The 21,663-nt window shown below is 45.0% G+C and overlaps 2 protein-coding genes across 2 annotated transcripts in view; both read right to left on the reverse strand.

Moving 5' to 3' along the window:
• The window catches only part of LOC134212221 (chromosome transmission fidelity protein 18 homolog), a 71,949-nt gene extending 57,094 nt beyond the window's left edge, over positions 1-14,855 (reverse strand). Inside the window, exon 1 of the mRNA XM_062689883.1 lies at positions 14,731-14,855. The gene's annotated coding sequence lies outside the window, so the exon portion shown is untranslated. The remainder of the gene's footprint in view (positions 1-14,730) is intronic.
• Positions 14,856-16,296: 1,441 nt separating this feature from the next.
• Positions 16,297-20,696, reverse strand: LOC134209722 (uncharacterized). The gene is made up of 2 exons (XM_062685737.1): positions 16,662-20,696; positions 16,297-16,374 (listed from the first exon to the last, which is right to left on the reverse strand). The coding sequence occupies exons 1-2, from the start codon at positions 20,694-20,696 to the stop codon at positions 16,297-16,299; spliced, it is 4,113 nt and encodes a 1,370-aa protein (XP_062541721.1).
• Positions 20,697-21,663: the final 967 nt, after the last annotated feature.

Here is a 21,663-nt window from a genome sequence, read left to right on the forward strand (position 1 = left end):
CCTAATCAACGTTTACGCACCGATAAACGATAAATCCGACGACGTGAAGGACACGTTTTATGAATGTCTTGATAAAGCCTATGGAGAGTGCCCAAAGCATGACGTGAAAATTGTTATCGGAGACGCTAACGCTCAGGTCAGTAGAGAGGACTTTTTCCATCCCATAATCGGTAGGGAGAGCCTTCACTCCGCTACCAATGACAACGGCCTACGGCTAGTAAATTTTGCTGCTGCCAGAGGGATGGCCATCAGTAGCACCTACTTTGCACGAAAGAACATCCGAAAGCACACCTGGAGACACCCAAATGGTGAAACTTGCTACCAGATAGACCATGTTCTGGTGGATGGGCGCCATTTCTCAGATGTTATCGATGTGCGGACATTCAGAGGTCCGAACATTGACTCTGATCACTACCTCGTTGTCAGTAAAATTCGATCACGGTTGTCAACTGTATCGAACGAAAGATCACAGCGAACGATGCGTTACAATATCCAGCGATTGTCGGCGGAAGGAGTATCGGCTGAGTACCGCCAGAAGCTCGACGAACGGATAAGTGCAATCAACGCTAGCGACAACATCAACGATCTATGGGAGTCGATCCATGGAGCGGTGAGCACAACAGCACGAGAAGTGGTAGGCACTGCACAGAGGCGACCCAGGACAAGTTGGTTCGATGTGGAGTGTCACAGAGTGACAGACGAGAAGAACGTTGCCAGAAGCCGGATGTTGGTGTCAGGTACCCGATCGAATAGAGATCGGTACAAGGAAGCAAGAGCAGCCGAAAAACGAACCCACCGCAGGAAGAAAAAAGAGTGCGAAGAACAAGTTATTAGTGAGGCGCAGGAAAAAATGGAGCAGAACGATATGCGGAGGTTTTATGAGTCTGTCAATGGCGTGCGGAGAAAGACAGTGCCATCTCCCGTCATGTGCAACGACCAACTGACAATTTGCTGACAGATAAAACTGAAGTGGCTGCCAGGTGGAAGCAACACTTCGAGACTTTGTTGAATGGAGGAAGTGATGGTGCATCGGTGAACAGAATAAATATTAGCGACGATGGACAAGCTGTGGAGTCACCTACACTAGATGAGGTTAAAAAAGCTGTCAAAGAGCTGAAAAAAATAAGGCTGCGGGGAAGGATCAGCTCCCGGCTGAACTTCTCAAACATGGCAGTGAGCAGCTTTATGAAGTTCTGCACCATATTCTGTCGAAAATGTGGGAAGACGAGGAAATGCCTGCTAGCTGGTTGGACGGCCTCATTTGCCCTCTCTTTAAGAAAGGGCACAGACTGGAGTGCACCAATTACCGAGGAATAACTTTCCTTAATTCGGCGTACAAAATTATGTCCCGTATTCTGTTCAACAGATTGAGACCGCTTGAAGAGTCCTTCGTCGGCGAATACCAAGCAGGTTTTCGTGAGGCCGATCAACGACGGATCAAATGTTTACCCTGAGACAAATCCTTGATAAATTCCGGGAGTACAACTTGCAGACATATCATCTGTTTATTGATTTCAAGGCGGCGTACGATTCAGTGAAACGGAATGAATTATGGCAAATTATGCTTGAACATGGTTTTCCGGCGAAACTGATACGGCTGATTCGTATAACGTTGGACGGATCGAAATCAAGTGTGAGGGTTGCAGATGAAATATCGACGTCATTTGTTACCTTAGATTACCTTAAAGCAGGGTGATGCACTCTCGAACCTACTGTTCAATATAGCGCTCGAGGGAGCGATTAGGAGATCTGGTGTGCAAAGAAGCGGTACCATTATCACAAAATCGCATATGTTCTGGGATTTGCGGACGATATCGATATTATCGGAATTGATCGCCGTGCCGTGGAAGAGGCTTTTGCGCCTTTTAAGAGGGAGACAGCGATGATTGGACTCACGATCAATACCAGCAAAACGAAGTACATGGTCGCTGGCAATCAACGTGGTTCATTAGTGGTGGTGGTAGCGAAATAGTGCTGGATGGTGAACAATTTGAAGTGGTAGAAGAATTTGTGTATGTTGGAACATTAGTGACGTGCGATAATGATGTTACCCGCGAGGTGAAAAGGCATATTGCAGCTGCAAATAGGGCTTATTACGGACTTCGTAACCAGCTTAAGTCCCGTAGTCTGCAAACGAAAACAAAACTCGCGCTGTATACTACTCTGATTCTTCCGGTGGCTTTATACGGCCATGAGACATGGACGTTAAAGGAGGCTGATCGGAGAGCTCTCGGAGTGTTTGAGCGTAAGGTGCTGCGGACAATACTCGGCGGTAAACAGGAGAACGGTATCTGGCGGCGTCGCATGAATCACGAATTGTACCAGGTGTATAAAGGGCTGGATATTATTAGGCTTATACAACACGGCAGACTACGGTGGGCTGGTCACGTTGTTCGTATGCCGGAAGAACGTCAAGCGAAGATAATATTTAGTAGAGAACCCGGAAGAGGCCGCAGGCTTCGTGGAAGGCCGCGTACACGATGGCTTTTTGCAGTTGAAGAGGACCTGAGGGCGCTCAATGTTCAGGGCGACTGGAAGCGATTGGCCCAGGATCGAGTCCAGTGGAGAAGGATACTCCATTCGGCGTAGGTTCATCGAAGAGCTGTAGCCCATCAAGTATCAAGTAAGTATCGACAAGTTTTTTTTCGCTACAGGGTATGCGGTATCAATAATGATTCATTTTATGAACATTCAAATGAGTTTTACGTGATAAAATTTGGACACGTCTTGTAAATTTTATAATTAAGACAATCATTTTTCGAGCTATATGTTTTAGTGGACTGATAAAGAAGGATTAGCTCAAGCAATGGAGAGTCGTTATCGAAGGTGGAAAGTAGAAAAGAAAAGATAAATTACGCAACAGTGTGCTTCTGCACCATGAAGATAAATTCAAACGAAAACCCTTCTATTCAGGACAACCGAAAGCTTGCTTCTTGACTTGCTTAATAAATTAATTAATTACATTCCTTGACGTGTTTCTGGACTAGCCTGACATACATTTATTCTTCCGTAATGTGCTTTCGCTTTAAACCGGTAGAATTGTGTTCCCTTTCGGAAGGTTTTTGACCCTTCCTTCGCATGGACTTGCTTTATAGTCTATCTTACCGCTAGGCTAAGGAGGGCCTCTACTGCCCATGATTTCATAGTAAGTTGACGTATCAACCATTCGAAATTTCAGCGAATTTCATTTATTACGCGTTTACTAGGATAATTCAATCGCTGCAACATCGATACGTTGCTTGTTTCAAGTCCCATTTAATTGCTTACGGGGTTGAAATGTTTTAAATTTGCGATTATTGTCTCTAAATTATTCGAAATACATTCGAAAGTGCAATGGTTGTTACACAGCCAAACAGACATAACACTCGTCAAATTTCCATCGTTTACTGATTTACTGATCACTTCAAATAATCATTAGTTGGCCAACCGATCACTCGTGGCGCGCTCATCGTTTTTGCTCGAGTTTGACGTTTGCTCACTACCGCCATCTGGTTCGTGATTTGCCCAACTAACTGAAATCAACAGATGTCGTTAGTGTTTGAACGACGATGAATTTGATGATTAAATGTTCAATGTGTTATGCCTGTTTGTCTGTGGTTGTTACATAAACTATGGAATCATGAGCAGTCTAAAAATGTATGGTATATGAAACAAATCACTTTATTATTGAAAATATAATTGTAACAAATGATATTACACTGGATTCTGTTTTTACGCGATTTACATTTTCTCAATTTTCCATTCATCCTAAATGTTAAACGTATATTAATTATCATGTGATTTTTCTTTGATTTATTCTGGATTTTTTTGAAACATGTTGCGAAGAGTTTGATGGCAAATTGAAGTCACACGATCAAAAATACGAGCGAATAATAATCGTGTAAAAACAAAATCCTGTGTATTACGCATTGCAAGAAAAAATTGGAACCCTGGAAAATCCAAAGCGCCTCCAATGAATATTTCCCAGGCTTGTGATCAAAGCAGCTGATGCTAGATTTTCGATGTTTTGTTTATATTCTTAATTATGACATTCGTTGAAAATATGCTTTACTGATATTGAAAAGCTTTGAAATTTTGTTTATCTCAGGGGTCAGAGAAGTACTGCGATTTGGGGTGGGATTTTACTGCGGGCTCTGGTAACCTTTTGCAAGGTGTTCTGTATGTATCTGCCAACTGGTCTAACTAAAGCGATAGCGATTCGCTCAGAACCAGGATTAGAACGCACTAGTCCAAATCTTGGTATTTGGAGGGCCTCTTGACCGAGCCGACACGAAGACCTTCGGGCGAAATGGAAGGTCAGCTCAGGTTCTAAAAGCCGCCGATAAAAACCAATTATTACGTCGTTACGAGGCACGGCAAATGCTGGGTAAAGCGTACCATTGGTACTTCGCGTACCTGAAGGAATAAAATAGACCCCATCTCGCGGTCCTTAGCCTCTTACCCAGCAACTCCTATCCCTACCTCCCCGCGGTGCTGGCCGGGATACGAGCAACCTTAGGGAAGATCGGGTAACCAACCCCGGTGGGAACTATGGTCGTATGCTGACAGGGAAGGGGGTTTGCTCTTCCGGAGGTGCAAATCTTATTGAGCGTCTGTTCTCCATGTCAGGATCGGCTCACAACAGCGTCTGTTCTCCATGTTAGGGGCGGCTGATCATCGTCCGAGTGCCAGCGAGGGACTCTAAGTGAAACTGTGCACCATGGTCCACCGGAAATAAGGAGGAATGGTCCTCCGGAAATTTAGGGGGTTGACACCAAACCTGCAAGCCAGCCTTGAAAAAACATAAGCAACGAACAATCAACAAGAGAGTACGGACCGGAACCATCGGCGAAGACCACTGCGACGAAAAGGGACTAGCGATTGGAAACTCGGTTCGTGGAACTGCAAATCTCTCAACTTCATCGGGAGCACACGCATACTCGCCGATGTGCTCAAGGACCGTGGATTCGGCATCGTAGCGCTGCAGGAGGTTTGTTGGAAGGGATCGATGGTGCGAACGTTTAGAGGTAATCATACCATCTACCAGAGCTGCGGCAGCACACACGAGCTGGGAACAGCTTTCATAGTGATGGGCGACATGCAAAGGCGCGTGATCGGGTGGTGGCCGATCAACGAGAGAATGTGCTGGTTGAGGATCAAAGGCCGGTTCTTCAACTTCAGCATAATCAACGTCCATAGCCCACACTCCGGAAGCACTGATGATGATAAGGACGCATTCTACGCGCAGCTGGAACGTGAGTACGACAGCTGCCCAAGCCACGACGTCAAAATCATCATAGGAGATTTGAACGCTCAGGTTGGCCAAGAGGAGGAGTTTAGACCGACTATTGGAAAGTTCAGCGCTCACCGGCTGACGAACGAAAACGGCCTACGACTAATTGATTTCGCCGCCTCCAAGAATATGGCCATTCGCAGCACCTACTTCCAACACAGCCTCCCGTATCGGTACACCTGGAGATCGCCACTGCAGACAGAATCACAAATCGACCACGTTCTGATTGATGGACGGCACTTCTCCGACATTATCGACGTCAGGACTTATCGTGGCGCTAACATCGACTCTGACCACTATCTGGTGATGGTTAAACTGCGCCCAAAACTATCCGTCATCAACAATGTTCGGTACCGACGACCGCCGCGGTACGACCTAGAGCGACTGAAGCAACCTGATGTCGCCACTGCATACGCGCAGCATCTCGAGGCAGCGTTGCCGGAAGAGGGTGAGCTCGATGGGGCCCCTCTTGAGGACTGCTGGAATACAGTCAAAGCAGCCATTAACGACGCAGCGGAGAACAACGTCGGGTATATGGGTCGAAGTCGACGGAACGATTGGTTCGACGAAGAGTGCAGACAGATTCTGGAAGAGAAGGACGCAGCGCGGGCGGTCGCGCTGCAGCAAGGTACCCGGCAGAACGTGGAACGTTATAGACGGAAGCGGAGACAGCAGACCCGCCTTTTTCAGGAGAAGAAACGCCGCCTGGAAGAAGCGGAGTGCGAGGAGATGGAACAGCTGTGCCGTTCTCAAGATACACGCAAGTTCTATCAGAAGCTCAACGCATCCCGCAAAGGCTTCGTGCCGCGAGCCGAAATGTGCCGGGATAAGGATGGGAGCATCTTGACGGACGAACGTGTGGTGATCGAAAGGTGGAAGCAGCACTACGAGGAACATCTGAATGGCGCTGAGAGTACAGGCAATGAAAGTCAAGGCAGCGGAGGAGATGACTACGTCAGTTCAGCGGACGATGGAAGCCAACCAGCCCCCACCTTGAGGGAAGTTAAGGATGCCATTCAACAGCTAAAGACCAATAAAGCAGCTGGTAAGGATGGTATCGGAGCTGAGCTCATCAAGATAGGCCCGGAAAAGCTGGCCATTTGCCTGCACAAACTGATAGTCAGAATCTGGGAAAACGAACAGCTACCGGAGGAGTGGAAGGAAGGGGTTATATGCCCCATCTACAAGAAAGGTGACAAACTGGAGTGTGAGAACTTTCGAGCGATCACCATCCTTAATGCCGCCTACAAAGTGATATCCCAGATCATCTTCCGTCGTCTGTCACCATTAGTGAACGAGTTCGTGGGAAGTTATCAAGCCGGCTTCGTTGACGGCCGCTCGACAACGGACCAGATCTTTACTGTACGGCAAATCCTTCAAAAATGCCGTGAATACCAGGTCCCAACGCACCATCTGTTCGTTGATTTCAAGGCGGCATACGACAGTATAGACCGCGTAGAGCTATGGAAAATTATGGACGAGAACAGCTACCCTGGAAAGCTTACCAGACTGATCAAAGCAACGGTGGATGGTGTGCAAAACTGTGTGAAGATCTCGGGCGAACACTCCAGTTCGTTCGAATCGCGCCGGGGACTAAGACAAGGTGATGGACTTTCGTGCCTGTTGTTCAACATTGCGCTAGAAGGTGTCATGCGGAGAGCCGGGTGTAACAGCCGGGGAACGATTTTCAACAGATCCAGTCAATTTATTTGCTTCGCGGATGACATGGACATTGTCGGACGAACATTTGCAAAGGTGGCAGAACTGTACACCCGCCTGAAACGTGAAGCAACAAAAGTTGGACTGGTGGTGAATGCGTCAAAGACAAAGTACATGCTTGTGGGTGGAACCGAGCGCGACAGGGTCCGCCTGGGAAGCAGTGTTACGATAGACGGGGATACCTTCGAGGTGGTCGAGGAATTCGTCTACCTCGGATCCTTGCTAACGGCTGACAACAACGTTAGTCGTGAAATACGAAGGCGCATCATCTGTGGAAGTCGGGCCTACTACGGGCTCCAGAAGAAACTGCGGTCGAAAAGATTCGCCACCGTACCAAATGTGTCATGTACAAGACGTTAATAAGACCGGTAGTCCTCTACGGACATGAAACATGGACAATGCTCGAGGAGGACTTGCAAGCACTCGGAGTATTCGAGAGACGGGTGCTTAGGACCATCTTTGGCGGTGTACAAGAAGACGGTGTGGCGGCGAAGAATGAACCATGAGCTCGCCCAGCTCTACGGCGAACCCAGTATCCAGAAGGTAGCTAAAGCCGGAAGGGTACGATGGGCAGGGCATGTTGCAAGAATGCCGGACAGCAACCCTGCAAAGATGGTGTTCGCTTCCGATCCGGCAGGTACGAGACGACGTGGAGCGCAGCGAGCGAGATGGGCAGACCAGGTGCAGAACGACTTGGCGAGCGTGGGGCGTATTCGAGGATGGAGAGATGCGGCCTCGAACCGTGTATTGTGGCGTCAAATTGTTGATTCAGTGTTATCTGTATAGATGTAGACTAAATAAATGAATGAACGTCGTTACGAGTAGTGTAAGCGTTTTGAGACGTGTAACTGTATGAAAGCATTCTTCCAAATTTGCTATGAAGTCGAAATTTTGTAAAATATTGCATTGATTAGCTTCCCTAAGTAACTGAACCACTGAAAATCAATATCAAACATCATTAAAGAAATAAACTGCGGTAAAATTGATATTGATGTGAAGGTTTTTATAATACATTGGTGTCTCAAGGGATCAATCCATTGCATTTTGGATTAGTTTACACCTAGGCAGAGAACTGATAATTTATCTATCCATGTTTATGGGCACGCCATTAAGTGATTGGTTTGCATGACAGTTGATTTGTTTTAATAATTTGAGCTCAATTCAACGCACACTATGCATGATTTGTTCTATGCGTGGATTGCCCTCTGCGCGTTATTTCCGCGGAGCTATCCAAATGTTTCTTTTTCTCCGTAAAATATATAAAATATAAAATATATAATATATATAATATATATAATATAATATAATAATATATATAGTATAATATATAATATATGGAAATATGTTTATTATTCTGATTTGTTTCAAAAAACAATATTGATATTAGTTGAGGAACGTGTAGCAGCATGTATCAGAAAATCTTCTCAGAAAAGCAAAAACGTTAAACTTTAAAGGGATTTCAAAATTTTCTTCAGTGGAAATAGATAGCAAATGGTTTTAGACACTAATAGACCACTATGCACGTTTTTTCTTGAGCAAGGGTAAACGGAAATCTGCAATCAGACACACCTGAGGAGGTTAACTCAAGACAAAATTTTCAAAACGACTTATCTGCTTTTGTAAACAAAGATTCAAACAACGATTTAACCCTTTATTTTAACCCTTAGGAAGACGAATCTAAACAATAAATTAACAAAAACAACAATAGGACATAATCATGACATGGTTTTAAACTCAAATGTATGTTTGTTATACATTAAACAGTTCAGAAACATTGAAAAATTGGTGGCAATATAGTTGCCACTGCCCGGCAAGCAGGAAAACAGCCAACAACAAAAATAAATAAAAGATTTTTAAAAATTAGATTTCACGTAAAACCAATCAAATCAATGCACGTTAAATTTCTTAAAAAGGAGTCGAAAAACGCATTATAAGTGAAAAAAAAAAAGTTTTTGCGCTTTTGTTCCCAAGGGGGGATCCTTGGAAAAAAACACTATTTCGTCTAACATCTAAAAACCAAATATACAGAAAGTCAAAGCTATTTTCACGCTAGTTACGCCATAATCTAACACAGGAGATTCAAAATAATTAATACCAACGAGAAAAAATATATCTTTGTCGTTTTTTTAACGAATTATAAATGGAAATCCTTCTTCCACTCGAAACTTACGATCTGTTCGTAAAAAAACTGTTCTCAAATTGACATTTCAATTTTTTATGGCTCAAATTCATCTGGGGTATTACCAGGTAGCCAATGAAGCCACTTCATAGAAAATAATAATTAGAGCCCTTGTTAATAAATAGAAAAACATATAATTTGTTGGTGGCAATATAGTTGCCACTGCCTTATAAAGGGTTAACGAATCTGATATTGCCTGATTTTCTCAAAATTGCACGCGGCGAACCCTTCATGAAAGGTACCGCCGCGCTTCTGCACCCCGTTTACTTGATTCTTATGGGTGAATAGCATTGCGGTGTATCGTTTGGCGCGGCCGTACCTTTCGATAGTCATTCGCCGCGTGAAGTTTTGTGCAAGTACCCATTTGAGCACTACAAACGCCGCGCAGTAAATCTGACAATAGCTCTCTCGCGCAAACCAACACCATCAACAGGTAGCGGAAACCTTTCACCTAGCTATTGGTGGTGTTGGTTTGCGTGGAAGAGCTATCAGATTCGTCAAATCGTCGTTTGAATCTTTGTTTACAAAAGCAGATAAGTTGTTTTGAAAATTTTGTCTTGAACTCAGGTAGTGTGGGGATAGGCCCGACCCACTAAAACCAAAACCGCCCAAAACCATTTCACCAGTCCGTATCCACCGGCCCGCAATTAAGCAATACATCAGGGGAGAACTATTGAGAACGCTCACGCCTATGGGTGGGTGGTCACATGCTCGTGTTAAGACATCGGATAATTCGGCATCAACATTTCAAAAGGGCATAACTGCTTTTGTAAACAAGAGCTTCTCACGTCTCTGGTGGGCTAATTTGTGCTCACCCACGCAATCCAGCACCATTACATGAAAGAAGAGGATTCGATGCTTCCTTCAGTGGTATTGGATTCCCAAGTAACAATTTCCATGCTTCTTGGATTTATCTAATTCTTATTGCGGATTTATGACAGCAATCACCAAGCTAATTGCTCAGTTTTATTGGCGTTCTTATTGCTATCAATAAAGCTTTCATAAATCTGTTGAAAAAAGCTTCAAACGTCAAATGCCAATTGACCATATGAATAGATCTATGGTTGTGTTGAAGAGCGTAATAAATCCAATTTTCAACGCTCGAATAAAGCTTCAATTTTTGGTCATAATGTGGTCAAATGAATTACCCCCATAAGAATATTTGCATTGCGAAGAGTTTATGACGGTGTTTAATAAAAGCAAAATTTTTCTGATCAAATTCCATGATGGCCATATTGAAAATGGATAAGCATTTCGCAGTCAGTGAAATATATCACTGAAATTCATGATTTAACGACATTTTCAACGTGTACCACACTATTTCATATGAATAATTTAATTTAATAATAATGTGGGCAAAAGTACTAATCGATTTAGTGGACATCCTAGACGTTGTGGTAATAAATATTTTCGTTTTATTTCTCTGAAACACGTTATATTGCCGGCGCGTGGTATTTAACCTTATTTTTTCACCAGCTTTGCCCATAAAATCGAGCGCGCACTCCTTTTCAATTGTACTGATTCGAAAAAAACAACCTGAAAAAAAATATTATTTTGTTTTCATCATCATAATTTTCATCAGCAATCCATTTTGTTATTATTTTCTGCAAAGTTTTGTTTCTCTTTTTTCAAAGCAACATTTTGACAGCTGCCGCAGCCAAATTCCCTTTTTGCGGGTGGTTTAAAAAGGGTTTCTAAATGCTCTTATAATAGGTTTATAGTGGTTATCTGGAGAGGGCCACTTGGCAATATCTTACTCTTATAGAGGTCATCATAAGGTTGCCATGTATGATTCGGTTTTATTGTTAGTTCTTATAAATTGTTCTTGAAAACCATTCTTAGAGCGGAATAAAACTTGAAATGTTACTTGGGTTGCGTAGGTGGGCTCAAATTAACCCACCAGCGGCGTGAGAAGCTCGTGTTTACAAAAGCAGTTACGCCCTTTTGAAATGTTGATGCCGAATTCATCACCACTAAGGCCTAGAGTCCGATTTTCCCGCCATAGTGATTCTTCCGGAAATTGGGTCGAACTGTGAGGTACGCCATCCTAGATCAGCTTTACTGACCCACCCATCGGCCTTCTGAACGTGACCGCTTGGCCTCCGTTCAGCAGGGCTACGTTTAGTATCGCTAGAGACTAGCAGGATATATAACCTCTAGTGTTAGTGAACCGAAAAGTCCACGTCCAAGGCCCACGCGTTGAAGTCACCTGCTACAACACTAATGCACAATGGGATAAAAATTGTGCATAACGCGAATAAATTCAATCTCTCGGATCGGTATGGACGGATTGCGCTGAAATTTTGACACAAATTGTAGAACTTTCTGGGGAAGCTGCAAGACCTCGTTTTACCCCAATGTCTCTTATTTGTTATGTAATTCGTCAAGTTCAGAGTTACAAATAATCGACAAAGCATAACACAAACACATTTGACCTAAAATTTTGCCAAAAATCGTGTTCTGCGAGCTCTATCTACTGCATGATGTTGAGAATTGAGATCTTGCTGATTTTATCCCACGTTCTCATATTGTTCAAATTGCTTACTAATAATCGCACATTACTACAGTCAAATCTCCATGAGTCGATGTTCTATGACTCGATATCGACTCATGGAAGCAAATAATGATTATGCAATATTAAAAAATATTTTTTGTAATTCCTGATCATAATACCTGGTTTACAGTTTGTATTTGAGTGATAAAACGGCCTACTTTTCCATATCGACGAAATGGGTGCTTTGATGACCATTATGCAACTCAAATGGGTTGCATAAAATCCATTACAGCACTCATTCGGGTTCTATAATGAAAAACCAACATCAGAACATTAGTTACATGACCACATTTTGAAGAATTAGCTTGAGTCACGTAATGAATGAAATAGTTTAATGGGCATGACATCAAAATTTTCCAAATCAAGTTCATCTATCGCTTCATGGTTTGAAAAGCTATGCAATGTGGTATTATAACATGGAATCTGGCAAGCCTCGTTTGATAAACGTACAACTCGTGCTGACTAAAAATCATCTTTTTGCAACTAGTTGCACAAACTACTATTCTGAGCTACTGTGATGGTCCCTTCAAACAACTTCCCAGGGATTTTCTACTTCACATCTCGATATTTCCATGAGTTGATGGTCCCTTTATTATCGACTCATGGAGGTTTGACTGTAGTCTGACTAGAATTTTCCAGGGAATCGAGTGCAGTTATTTTTGTCCACATGCATGACTAAAGAAGCTTAAATATTGCTCATTTTACCCCACGTTTTATTATTTTCTAACTATTACTCAAAATGCAATGGTCTTCCGGAGAGCATAACAAATAAAGGGCATTAGGGTAAAACAAAATCTTGCAACTTCGTGCAGTGAACTTATCCACCTTTGTACGATTCCCCAGAAAGTTCTACAATTTGTGTCAAAATTTCTGCGCAACCAACCCATACCGAACCCAGAGATATTGAATTTATTCGCGTTATGAATTTTTTTTCCCCATTGTGTAAAGGTTTAAGACCAGTTAGCCTCCCTACAAGATTTTCTAACACCATGGTATACTGCTCCATCTAGGAGGACAGTAGCAGCTACAAAAGTAAACTTCGTTTACCTATGCTATAACAAAACCCTCATCATCAGGAGATGACACTATCTCCTGGATCGGGTACCTCCCGCAAGTCCAGATTGTCACTATTCTGGACTTATCCCCAACCCAACTGCTATGTTTAGCAGAGATGCGGTACGGGTCGGACAGCAAGGCAACATCAGTCTTATTCTCGTGCACCAACTGTTGTAGCAGCTCGCAGTTGAGATTTAGCTGAGCAACTTGCATGACCGAGCCCGTCTGAAGGCCGGCCAGGCCTGCTCACTGGAAGAGTGTTTGTTGTCTAAGCCAGGTCCACAGGTCACACACCTCGGTGCGGCTCCACACATCAAATCAGAACTTTTGCAGTCATATGACTTATGTCCGTAATCAAAGAACTTGAAGCAAGCCTGAGGTTGTTGGTTTACGCTCACCAAGCATGCCGACCAACCCACCCTCAGCTTGGCCTTATCCAGTACCTTCTTGGCGTCAGCCAGATGTACCTAGAATGAGGCAACCTGCGTTCTTGCCGTTGTCCAGAAAGAACATGATTACGTACGTTACGTCTGTAATCAGCTCCATTTTCTGGCTCCGCTCTCCTTGTGACTGGTCATCACTCCCACCCTGGTCAGGGTAGATCCATTCATCTTGATCTCGATGGGAAACTCTTCCGACGTGCCACGCTCTTCTGTATCGCCTCCCCCTGGCGATCAGTGGGGTGACCTGTTAAGGTCACTTAATCTGACGAAGGGATCCACCCTTTTTCGTCAGACTCCAGTTGGATTAGATGTTGGGGGCCGTCATAATATTAGCTGCACTGAAGTGCTCCTGATATGACCAGATTTAAACCGCTGCATACTGCTCAAAAGTATCTATATCCCCAGTGTATGTAGACGTTATTAAATATACCTGAAATATTTCAAATGGAAATTATCGACCTCCAATACAACGACGAGCTCAAATTTATATTTCTGAAATAAAACATCTATAATCTCTGTGAACAGTACTTTTTAAGAATGAAAGCATTGCGAAACTTGGAATCCTGTTTGCGCATTTTTGTCATCGAATGCGAAACAATATGCGTCGATTATTGGATAATAGGCAACCATTAAATTTTTATGTTGGGGTCGTTCAACAATGACGTCACAGGTTTTAGGGGGGAGGGGTCTAAGATTTTGTGACACTACATATACTAGGTATACAAAAAAGCGTGACAAAGGGGGGAGGGGGGTTTCCATGAATCTCAAAAAAGTAGTGGACGTCACATTTGAATCGCCCCTTTCTCATTAAACTTTCAACCAGAATTGGCCATTATGGCAAAATGAGAAAAAATACGTTTCAGATCATATTTTTTCAACACAGCAAAACTTTCCACAAAAAAAAATCAGCAAACCAACTTTCATTTGTTCAACGTAAAATCGCGATGTTTACATTAACCTTTCCTTTCAGTCACTCGGGTCACTCAATATAGCCATTTCTAAATATACGCAAAATATTATTTTTTATTTCAAATTCAAATAAAAGGAATTATTGAAACACAATTAAGGGCCGTACACATATTACGTAAGCACTTATGGGGGGAGGGGGGGTTCATCATTTTCTTACGCACCATATAAATAAAAAATCATTTGTATGAAAAAAATCTTACATGGGGGGAGGGGGGTCGAAAAACCCAGAAAAAATGCTTACGTAATATGTGTACGACCCCTAAAGACTAAACAGAATTTTTTTTTCTTTGAGACCGTTATACGCATAATTGTCCCATGTATATAGGAAACCCCAGCAAACATGGGACAAATATGCGTTTGACGGCAGTGTAATATCCACCAGTATTCAGTAATAAATTATAAAAATGAAGATTCTCGAACCAAATATAGAAGCTTGTGGGCCGGTTATGAAGTATTTTCTGCAACGGCGTGTTGGCCACAAAAAGCCGAGGGCCGTACTTTGGGCAGCCCCGATGGTCTAGAGGATATTGTAGGATACCTGGACCAGCGATGATAGCTCAGCGGAATAGGTGGGATGCTCGATCGGTGGTACTTCCATGGACAATAATAATCGCACACACGGCACTTAGCAAAAACACACTTTTATTGAAACACGGACTCTAACAGGCTACATGTATTTCGACTTAACTCTAACAAAAAAACTTATAACTAAACACGTATAATCGGCCTCGCAGGACCGTTTCCGACTGTGGATGAAATCGAACTAACTAATCTCCTGATTTCTCTAATGTCTCCAACCCGAGCAATGTGGTGAGTTTGGTACTACCTAAAGGCTATGATAGCCCATATCTCCTGCTCAAATCACCTAGCCGATGTTATCACTCTCCTATCGCCTATCTCATATCAATGACGTCACCAAAGGCACGATCGAAAGTGAAAGTGATCGTTGGCCTAGGTCATGTATGTTTGGCCGGCCGTCGAGCAACCGATAGAACAAAAGCCATCTGCAATGATCTATCACTGATTTGGCGACGGTTTGCCTTGCTGCTGTTGGTGGCTGAAACTACGAGATGCATAGGGTGGCTCTCACAGACATTCTCACCCACCCTGAAATGTTGATTTCTGTGCCTGCAAATAAATAAATCCTCTTCGACTTGGATGGGAAAGGGTGGACGGTGTGCGTTTAAGTTTGGCTGGTAGCTGTTTCAGAGGTTGGCAGTAGGCATAGGGTTTCCACTGCACGTCGCAATTCTCCTGACGACGTTTTCAGGGTTACGACTCGTACGACACCATCCGTGCCGGGGTGAATTTGTACAATACGACCCATGCGCCAACGCATCGGTGGTTGGTTTTTGTCCTGGATAACGACGAGCTGACCGACTTCAAATTGTACCGGCGGTGACCAACGTTTGGCCCTCCCTTGAAGCTGACAGAGGTACTCTCTCTTCCATCTATCCCAAAAATGCTGAAGGTGCTGCTGCGTCAGCTGGTACTGCCTAAGACGATTCGTGGGTAGCGACCGTAAGTCAGGCTCAGGAAGTGAGTGTAGGGAACTGCCAACTAAGAAGTGCGCCGGGGTCAGAGGCTCAAGATCGTCCGGGTCATCTGACATCGCAGTCAGTGGCCTGGAATTCAAGCAGGCCTCCACTTGTACAAGGAGCGTAGACATCTCCTCGTGAGAAACTGGATTGGAGCCAATAACTCGCAAAATGTGGTATTTAGCTGACCGTACAGCCGCTTCCCACAATCCTCCAAAGTGTGGAGAACCGGGAGGGTTGAAATGTCAGCTAATCCCTTCACTGGCGCAAAAAGTGGACACGAATCGTCGTTGATCGGGATGTTTCCAAAGCCGACAGAGTTCTTTCAGCTGATTGCGGGCACCAACGAAATTCGTACCGTTGTCCGAATACAAGTCGGTAGCCTTTCCTCTGCGCGCGATGAAATGTCGGAGTGCTTGCAGGAATCTCTCCGTGGATAAGTCGGAAACCAGTTCCATGTGTACTGCCTTTGTGCACATGCATACAAAATGGCTACGTACGCCTTCACAGCAGCCCTACGTGGTACTGGTCGCAAATATACCGGACCAAAGTAGTCCACTCCAGCCTTAGAAAACGGACGCGAAACCGTGACTCTCGATGACGGCAGCTCTCCCATGAACTGCTGCACTTGTCTTGGCTTTGACCTGAAACACGTTATGCATTTGTGGACCACCTGCCTTGCAACATTCCTTCCACCAAGAGGCCAGTAACGTTGCCGAACCGTTGCCAGAAGAAGTTGCGGACCGGCGTGGAGCAATCGGAGATGATAATGCTCAAAAATCAACCTGGTCAAACGGTGTCTTGCCGGAAGTACCATGGGATGTTTGGTATCGAAATGTTCGTCCGAGTGACATAAACGCCCACCAACCCTGAGAATACCATTTTCGCATACATGTGGGTGATACCATCGTAGTGGCGACCTTCTTCCTACTGATTCCTTTTTCCGAACCGCCAGTAGTTCGTCCGGAAATACCTCTTCTTGAACCTTCCGTATCAGCGTACATTCTGCTTGCCGTAGCTCATCTGCTCGCAAGAACCCATTTGGACGATCCTCCGGTGTTTGAAGCGATCGTATCAACCGCTGCCAAATAGCTACGCGGCGAATTAACGTAGTGTAGGAATTCGTTGTGGAAATGAAAACTTCGTTGAAATCTGCCACTGCTGATGCTGTAACGACAACTGCAGTACGTCTTCTTTCCTCCTCGCCTTCTTCTTTTAGATCAGGATTTGAATTTGGCCAATAACTTCGCTCTTTAGCTAACCAGCTCGGTCCGTGCCACCAGAAACCGTTGTTAACGATGTCCTTTGGTCCTATACCTCTCGAAACTAAATCTGCTGGGTTTTCAACACCAGCTACGTGCCTCCAAACACAGCCTTCCGTGAGCTCCTGGATTTTCGCAACCCTATTTGCGACAAATGTGGACCACGTAGAAGGTGAAGCCTGAATCCACCGTAGAGCACACGAAGAATCTACCCAAAATGTTGTTCGAACTTGAAGGTTAGTTGCTTGCCGCACCTTTTCGAAGAGCTGAGCAGCGATCAACGCTCCGCTGAGTTCTAAACGAGGAATTGTTTGAGGTTTAAGAGGGGAAACCTTAGAGTTCGAGGATAACAGCTGAACCTTCACGTTTCCGTCCACAGCTTGGCTGCGAATATATAGGCATGCGCCGTAAGCCTTCTGCGATGCATCAGAGAAACAGTGGATCTGCACATCCACCACGTTGGGAATGATTACGCATCGCTCTATCCGGATTTCGTTGAGAATTGGCAGTTGAACGTGAAATTTCCTCCAGGACTCACCCACCGTCGGAGGTAGTGGCTGGTCCCAGTCCAACCTTTGACCTCTTTCGTCTAGGGTCGTCCAAAGTAGCTGCATAAACACCTTTGCAGCGATCGAAGTAGCGCCTATGAACCCTAACGGGTCAAACAAAGTAGCGATGATCGATAAAATCTTCCGTTTTGTCAATGTTTCAACTGACTCGACCGGTGGAACGTCGAATTGAAAGCGGAATACGTCCTTTCCGGGTAACCAAGTTAGACCCAATGCTTTCACCGATGGATCTGGATCGAGATTTATGCCTTCCGCCAGACGAATTGCACGATTGTCGTCCGGGATACTCTTCAGGACCTCAGCACAATTTGACGCCCATTTCCTAAGCTGAAAACCACCGGATTTTGTCATCTCGTCTAGTTGCTGCTGTATCTTCTTGGCATCCTCCAAGTTATCGCAGCCGGTGATGACGTCGTCCATGTACGTGTCCTCTGTAATTGCCTGCGCCGCCAGCGGGTACCGTTCTCCTTCATCCATGGCCAGTTGAGTCAGTGTACGAGTTGCCAAGAACGAGGCCGGTTTCGTTCCGTAGGTTACGGTGTTCAGCTCGTACACACATACCTCCTCCAAAGGAGACGGACGCCAGAGAATAGATTGGAATGGCCTATCCTCAGGGTGCACAAGTATCTGCCGGAACATCTTCTCAACGTCCGCCACCAAGAGAATCTGTTTCATGCAACTACGAAGGATGATTGATCGGAGAGACTGTTGAATTACTGGCCCTACCAGCAATACCTCATTCAACGCCAATCCCGAAGCAGTCTTACAGGAGGCGTCGAACACCACGCGGACCTTAGTGGTGGTGCTGGCCTCTTTGACCACCGGAGAAAAGGGGAGAAAACATCGTTTAGTGGGTTTTGGATCCTCTTCAACCTTTCGCATATGACCTAACTGCAGGTACTCCTCCATAAACCTTATGTACTGCTTCCGAAGACTAGTATCCTTGATAAGCCTTCGTTCGGTGCTCAGAAACCGCCGAAATGCGATCTCCTTGGATTCTCCCAACCTGGAAATGGCATTTTCGTTCTTGGGAAGTGCTACGGAATAGCGGCCATCGGATCTGCGTTGAACTGTTTTCGAGAAGATGGCTTCACAGCGAGATTCTTCGGGGGAATAGCTATTCGTGGATTCTGCTTCCTCCATGGCCCAGAATCGAGTTAGTAGATGTTCTAATCGATCTGTAGTTGCGATGTTACAGCTGCTTTGCAAACCTTGAATATCTTCGGAGAATCCTCCACTGACAATCCAACCAAATACGGAGTCATGTAATGCTGGATGTTTCGCTCCAAGTTCGATTTTCCTGCCAGAGTTGAAATAGTCAAAAAATGCTTCAACTCCAAGAACGAGATCCACCCCTGATGACACACAAAACGATGGATCGGCGAGCTCGACTCCTTTAGGTATTGTCCAACCAGCGATGTTGACGTTAGCAGTAGGAAGATTGCTTGTTACCTTCGGAAGTACCAGAAAGCCCATCTGGCGAGAGAACTCCGAAAGACGAGAGCGAATCGTAGCCACAATCCGTTGGTTCACTTTGGTTGCTGCCAGACCAATGCCGTGAACCGAAATATCAACCTTACTCCGAAAGACATTCAGCCGCTGGCTGAGATGCTCGGTAATGAAATTACTCTCTGATCCCGAATCGAGGAGAGCACGAGCAGGGATCCTTTTGCCTTCGTCATCCTGAACAACGACAATTGCTGTTGCCAGCAAAACCTTCGACGAGCATTGGTGAATTGTGCCTGCCACCAAGCTGTCCGTAGCCGCCAGGTTAGCTACTTGGGGTGAAGTGGAGCCAGATGTCGATGGAGTGGGTTCTGGGGTTCCTTTTGCCATGTTGGTACCCCGTTGCTTGGATGATGGCCTTGGGTTAGAATCCCTTTCCGATTTAAAACAGACCTGTGTGTGATGTCTACCCTTACAGTTTCTGCAGGAATACTTGGACTGACATTCCTTGGCTTGATGTCCTTGCCTGAAACAGTTCCTGCACAACGAATGCGACCGTAGTAACGAATCCTTATCCGCCACCGACATTCGTTGGAAAGTGCCGCACTGGAACAGAGGATGAGTTCCAGTGCAAGCTGGACAGCGTCCCCCGGACACTTGCACGGTACTGAAGCTATTCTTTACAGCAGATACCTTCTGCCTGGATGCGGGTTGATGGATTGATTTCGTGCAATCTGCAGCCTTGAAAGGTAAGGATTCTAGGACGCGGACGCGTCGTTGAAGGAATTCGGTAAGCTCCTTCAGTGTATCCTTTTCTTTAGTTGAAGAGAACTCTTCCCAACTACGACGAGTACATGGATCTAGACGCGACGACAGCAGATTCACCAGCAACAAGTCTTTGTAGTCGCCCGGTTGTACGATTTGGTCCAAAATTTGCACGATTTTTTCAAAACCTTCAACTAAAAGGTGTAGCTCCGAGGCAGATTCCTTGGCGAGAACGGGTAGCTTCAAAAGAGACTGGATTTGCCGCTTCTTCAACAATTTGCTGTTGTTATAGCGTTTGGTCAGCATTCCCCATGCGACCTGATAGTTGGCCGCAGTGATCTGAAGAGAATCGATCAAGGTTGTAGGTTCTCCTTGCAGACAGCCCTTTAAATAGTGCAACTTTTCTACGTCGGGTAAATCTGTCTTCCAATGAATCAAGGAAGTGAACAGATCCCTAAAACTTAACCATTCGTCTATCTCCCCATTAAAGGCTGGCAATTGAATCTGCGGAAGGCGTACACGTTCGAGTGCAGCTGGGGCTGGAGGATCACCTAGTACAGATTGGTTCAATGTAGCTGGTTCCTGTCTTTCCCTAACCTGGTCTGTTAAAACTGCCTTAACCTCATAGTAGCGATCACTAAATTCCTGCCTATTTTTATTAAGAGAATCGCCTTCACCCTCGTCGTCTACATCCTCCTCGTCGAAATCTTCGTGGGATTGAATTTCCACCAAAGTAGCTCCGTACCTTTCCCAAAGATCGTCAATTTTCTCCAGCCGAAGAAGAATCTGTGTGAGGGATGTAGTCTCCTGAATCCCCCTACTGAATCGATAGACATCGTTGAACGCAGCCTCAATCTGCTTCAATTTGACCATCAATAGCTTTAGCGATGACATCTTCTTTACGGGCTTCTTCGATGGTGCCATCGTTCCTCAATAGGGTGGTTGCCAATATGGGGTAGAAAGAGAGGTGATGTAATATACCGTAGAGTCCCTTCGCTTCGGCAGACACACACTATTCTAGCTTAACTGACCTTAACAGCAAAACACTGAGCTAAGTCAGCTAGGATGATCAGCAACGCCAATCCGTCAGCTCCAGCGATGCCCGCGCAGCCACTGCGCAATATGATTCTCGGCTATACGTGAGAGATAGAGAGGTGGGCAAACCAGCATGTAGTATACAAAATCTCTAGCCTCGACGGGACATACACCGTGGCAGCCTACCTGGAGGAACCAACAGTTTCGCAATTGTCCAATCGGTTGAGTGAATGCTCTAATTCTCGATGATTCACAATCTCAAACTTCGACGCCAGTTGTAACCAATCAATCACTCAAGAATCGTACCAAAATCTCCAAAATTCAGCAAAACCGACCGAAATATGCGGTCGGAAAATTAAGGGCACGTCCACGCAATCGAAGAGGATATAAATTCAATGAATATGTCTATTTCTGCTGTCCAAGCTTCGGCAGACATATACCTAGCTCTAATTAACTAACCTGGACGATAAATCGATGTCGCCGCCTCTTCTGGTGGAATCCCTTGGCGTGTGTAGATGCGGTATGCAAGCCGGGCTGGTAGATGCACTTCACGAGTAGACCGCAACCAGGGTTGATGAATACACTCGTAGCTGAGAGGGTCCAATCCGGAACTAATAATTTAGCGCCACTGCAATGACCACCACGATGTAACGATGAATGCCGCCACCAGAGCCGCTGATTGCACTAAGCTCTCAGGATGAATGGAATGACGTGAATGATGCACGATGATGAATGAAGGGGCACGCAAATGCGACGCATCCGATCTTCTCTTCCAGTCCGAATGCCGAGGTTGCAGGTAACCGATGCAAGTATAGCACTGGGGTATGGAAATCCTCAGATGATGGGATCGTCCTCA

The sequence above is a fragment of the Armigeres subalbatus genome, chromosome 2 (assembly GCF_024139115.2).
Source record: "Armigeres subalbatus isolate Guangzhou_Male chromosome 2, GZ_Asu_2, whole genome shotgun sequence".
Classification (NCBI taxonomy): Eukaryota; Metazoa; Arthropoda; class Insecta; order Diptera; family Culicidae; genus Armigeres; species Armigeres subalbatus.